The sequence below is a fragment of the Antrostomus carolinensis genome, unplaced genomic scaffold (genome assembly GCF_000700745.2).
Source record: "Antrostomus carolinensis isolate BGI_N321 unplaced genomic scaffold, ASM70074v2 scaffold12931, whole genome shotgun sequence".
Taxonomy (NCBI): domain Eukaryota; kingdom Metazoa; phylum Chordata; class Aves; order Caprimulgiformes; family Caprimulgidae; genus Antrostomus; species Antrostomus carolinensis.
In genome coordinates, this window is record NW_010293536.1 from 2,559 (window position 1) to 7,676 (window position 5,118).

At 37.0% G+C, this 5,118-nt stretch overlaps 1 protein-coding gene across 1 annotated transcript in view; it reads right to left on the reverse strand.

Annotated features, from left to right (window-relative positions):
- Positions 1–418: 418 nt before the first annotated feature.
- Positions 419–5,118, reverse strand: part of LOC114819041 (cyclin-dependent kinase 6-like) — a gene marked incomplete at its 3' end in the record, with an annotated part of 26,291 nt that continues 21,591 nt past the window's right edge. Inside the window, exon 3 of the mRNA XM_029087292.1 lies at positions 419–586. Coding sequence (XP_028943125.1) covers positions 419–586 — 168 coding nt within the window. The remainder of the gene's footprint in view (positions 587–5,118) is intronic.

A 5,118-nucleotide genomic window follows, 5' to 3' on the forward strand; every position in this document is an offset into this window, starting at 1 on the left:
CAAGCACCAAACCCATATTCGCAGAGATCGAAAATCAGAGACATGATAGTGTGGCATTTTCGCAAGTATCATCTGTGTATTTTTTTCAGGCAAGATATCTGAGGATTAGCAAGAGTTTTATCTTAAAATAGGCACAACAGAAGCTAGACTGATGGAGTTTCAGAAAACTAGCACATACCTACCCTTCAGTAAACAGTCATGATTTAATTTAGAACCAGTGATCAGTAATTGATTACTTGTACAAAGTAACCACAACTTCAGTGCTGGTTGGAAAGCAATTGTTTTTGAAGACAGAAGTAACTTCAGTTGCAGAGACGGTTTTAGAAGCAGCGTTACAATGTTGAATAAAAAGCCAGGAACATAGAGAGTAAAGCACACTGCTGCATTAAAAGAAAGACAAAAGCTTCCAAAAACTTACCACTGAGGTAAGAGCCATCTGAAAACTGTATATTCGTGCAAGGCCAAAGTCAGCTAACTTTATCTGCCCATTGCTGGTTACAAGGATATTTTGGGGTTTCAGGTCCCGATGCACCACACGATGTGAATGCAGAAAATCCAGTCCCCGAAACAGCTGAAGCATCATATCCTAAATATAAAGGAGAAAGCAATATGCAATTATCAAGACAAGGTGGCAAACAAGTATACTCCCTGTCACAATCTGCAAAACTAATTTAACAAATATTGACTCATGCACAGGAGATAAAAACAACTGTTAATATAAAATTGACAGGATGTTGCTAGAACCAGCTGACTTGCAGGTGTCCTTATCAAGTTAATGTATTGTTTCTAGTGGAATTATTTGAGGTTGATTGATAGAAGTATAAAGACTGGTCCACATACTTCAAAGAAATAGCAAAAGCATGTCAGCAAATCCCAGTACAACTTCAAAAGAATGCTATCCAAGTAAGAAAAATACATAGCAGCTTTTTGCTCCTAACTTTAAACCCCACACCACTTTGCATCTCAGAAGTTTATGCTCTGTCCTGTCCCAGTGAAGTGAAATTCTATTATTCACTTCAACAGGCACAAGGACCTGTTTCAATCAGAAAAGCTGTTTAAATGACAAATTCAACAGGACTTAATGTAATACAGGGAAAAATTATATTTGGCAAAACCTGTTGTATAGAATTTATTGAATAGAACAGAAAATACCTTTAGATCAAAATTTAGCACTACACCAATATGTAATAATAATAATAGTTCTCATTTTGCTTTCTGTTTTGTTATAGTGATGCAATCATCTATGACATTTCCACAGCTGAAGAAACTATTTCATCTGTACTCATGTTTTCACATCAGTCTTAGTAATGTGAAAGGAATGAACCAACAGACTCAAAACTAAATACTAGAAATCCCCTGAATTCCAAATTAGAAGGATACTGTCAACTTGAAAATTATATTTGCAAAACAGGCAGTTACAAGAAGATGCTGCAACAAATAAGAAACAAAAACAATAAAGAGAAACTTTATTTTCTGTATGCATTTGAGTTCATGAAACTCCAGCTCTGTGTTTGCTGGTGACATATGTCCTTTCCATAAGCCATGCAGCAGGGTGTCTGCCAATCCTGTTATTAGCAACCAAAATGATCTTGAGAGATTGATGGCATAAAACATGAGAAAATGGAAGAAGGACAAATTGAATTCAGTTGCTTTTGTTCTTCTCTTTGGACTTGGGCATATTTCAATAAAATATTCAAGGCACACTATTAAACAGAATGGTATCTGAAAATGGGTTTAAAAACAGCTCAAAACATTCAACTTGATAATACTGCTTTAGGTGGATGCATTTTTAAGATACACTTTATACACATTGCTATATGATTTAATGAAAAATTACTATTTTCATGTAATGTTCCCTGATCATCTCTACAGAAAGTGTTTTGAAATGTATAGATCTTAAGGTTCTAATCTGACCTCTGATAAAACACAGCCATTTCTATATACAGTCTATAACTCTGCCTGCCAAACAGTACTAGCAGTGGGCTGCTCATAAAGTAATCAGTTTTTATTTTAAGACCCTTATGATGGAGATATTACCAAGGAACTATGGATGCTGTGACAGTAATTATTATCACCTCTGAAGGATGGTGGTAAACTGAGAACCCCATTTCCTGTTAGGGGCTGATGCGTTTTATTCCCTTTACTTCCTCAGGAAAAAGTGAGATCTGATAATTTTGATAACTAGTGTAATAGGGTTTGCACCTTTAAAACAAATATACAAAGTGTATTAAGTGCTCTTGTATTTATAGAGTTTCCCTTTGCAGTTCAGAATTATGTGGAAGAGCTAGAACTATAGCTCTGCAGGTTTCGGTCATCAGTAGAATTAATACATGTCATATCTGCTCATCCTGTGCTATCATAACTTAAATCAAATCCCAACAGTCTTTGGATCAGTTTTACAGATGTGAAGAACATGCCAAGAACATTTAAGCGCATGGTTATCTTAAGTAAGTACTTAATGGTTTCACTGATTTTGGGCCTAATTTTTTTTTTTATTCCAGGTAGACATAATATCACATAAAATAAGAAAATAATTTAAAGAATTTAAGGATTAGTCAGTAGACCCTGGTGAGTCCCTTTTTGGTGACATTTCTGCATCCTACTCATTTGTCAAGTATATAAACTCATTCCTGAAGTTACCAAACATATCAAGAATATTTTTTTCCTACAACTGATGCTGGTTTTTTTTCAACTTTCTTCCTCAAGCTCAGCAAATGCAATTCTGCTCTGCTAGTTGCAAGTTGCAAGCAATGTCTTCAGTTTCTAAATTCAGTCTTCTTACAGGCACAGGTTAAAAAAAAAAAAAAAGGAAACTGGTGTATGTTTCTCTCCTCTCATAGGATGCAAAAGTTGAATTTTATTTACTACACTTATGTTCACACATGAAAAATGAGATGTGCTGCAGAAAAGTGTACCAGGAAAGCACAAATTTAAAAGGTATTAGAAAGAAGAAGGAAAAGTAGGGAAAAAAGTGCTGTATTTCTTCTTCCAGGAAATTCAGAGTTAGTCCATATGGACTGTTCTCCAGTATTCATTTTGGACTGTGGGTTATGCTCTTTTGCTATCCTTTATTACTTACTATTACATGTATGAACAGATTTCAGTTCAAAATTATCTTGGAAGAACAGCTCAAAGAGCTGTGTGTGTAAAGAAGGGCACTTTGATGTAAAAAGACCATTTACTACTTGCGATTCATTATTGTCCTGTTTTTAAATTCTCAGCCAGTTAGAAAAAGAGCAGAAAACAAAATCACATGACATAAGCTTATTATTATGCACTTTAAATATAGAATACCAAATTGTGCAGCTCAGAATTTTATATCTGTTTGCACAAATAGGTTTTCAGTATCAAAGCAAACAAAAGATTAAATTACTTTTTTATCCATAATGAATGATTAATTACATAAGCCTAGTCAAAAACTATTAGGCCTCACGTTTGGAAAATGACTTCATACTCTTAGTCAGCCACTTGCAAGAAAAATCAGACTTTGTCCAGGCTGTGTGTTCTCTTTGATACTATAACTAATATCAGAAGATACTAACCTTTGCTAGCAAATTGGATAATGGCTGTAAACATGCACAAGCCAGATCACTAGCTAATTACATCAGGATAATTTCACTCACCTGACGGAAATGCATCATTTTTTATTAGTGATGATTACCCAGTATTATCTCAGTTACTAAGAAGTAGAAATAACTGAAAGAGAGCCTTCATGTGCCTCAAGGGTTAGTTTGTTCCTTGTCTGCTTTTCCCTGAGAAATTTTCTGTGGTAGCTAGGCATACCATACTTTGTAATTACAGTTAAAATCATATTTCAAAAGTTAATTGAAAAATAATCAATTCTATTTGACAAACAAGAAGATTCATGCCTTAGCAGATTTGAGGAATAAGTTCTAATGAGTCATGATCAAACCTCTTCTGACATCAATCAGATGTGCTTTGGATATTGTATGGTTACAAACACAGACACAAAGTAGCACCTGTTGTTTCAGATTAGAAATTTCTACCTTGCCTCTAATACCACAAAACCTACGAAGGCTGTTGCCCAAGTTGAAGTTATATACATTATTCCACTGTGATTACTTTCAGATAATCATGGCTTTATGATGTCTTCCCTTTTCAAGCTACATTTTCAATGCAGTCTATGCACAAATCTAAAATACTTATCTGTAACTCAGTTGAAAGCCAAGCTATTTTGGGATGCAACAAACAAATACACTTTCCTTAGAGACAAATATGTAGCTTTAATTTTGTAAAAGCCTCATAATGAAAACAGTTAGGAGCAAAATTTGTTACAGAAATGCTGCACCTTTTGTGTGTTCAGTGATGGCATTGCTCAGTCTGATATTTACTGAATTTATCAGCACTGAATGTTAGGACCAAATTATGATTAAACTTTCAAGCAATACCATATTGTGTCATGTGTCTCAATAATACACCGAAGTATGTCCTGCACATTCTGCCACTGGCACCAGTGAGGACGGGGACAGGGTTGGGTAAGGTTGAGCAGCTGCTGTCGCTGCCTCTGTCAAAGGTGTGCTTCACGGCTCCCATTGCCTGACCCAGGGGCAGCAGGAGCAGAAAGCCTTGATCTCCTACAGACTTTTGTCTCCTCCTTGTCCTACCCCCTCTTGACTCTAGGCTTCACTGATCCCTCTTAACCCTCCTCCAGCTTCTGATCCATATATCCCTTCCAAGCCATTGGTTTTCAATACCACTCAATCCTTTTAAGAGTCACCCACCGTCTTGACTTCCAGCTAAAATATCTGCCAATTGCCTGCAGTAACTTGCTGTTTAAGACCAGCCAGATTCTCCAGAGTACTCTGCCTGCCTAATCCAAAAGAGGATGGCATGGCTGCTGACCAAGCAATTCTGGTGTCTTCTCAAAGAAAACAGAAAGTACAGAGTGGTTTTGGGGGTTGGTGCTCAGGTGATGGCAGACGGGGCTGCAGAGGCCTCTGTCTGCGGGGACCAGGGGCTGCCCTTGCCAGACACAGCCAGTTACAGCTGGTCCCAGGCAGCTCCAGTGGACAGCAGGGCACAGCTGGGCCCCTCAGACAAGACGGTGGTGCCTCCGTGAAAATGTATTTAAGAAAAGACAGAAAAGGCTGGAGGGAA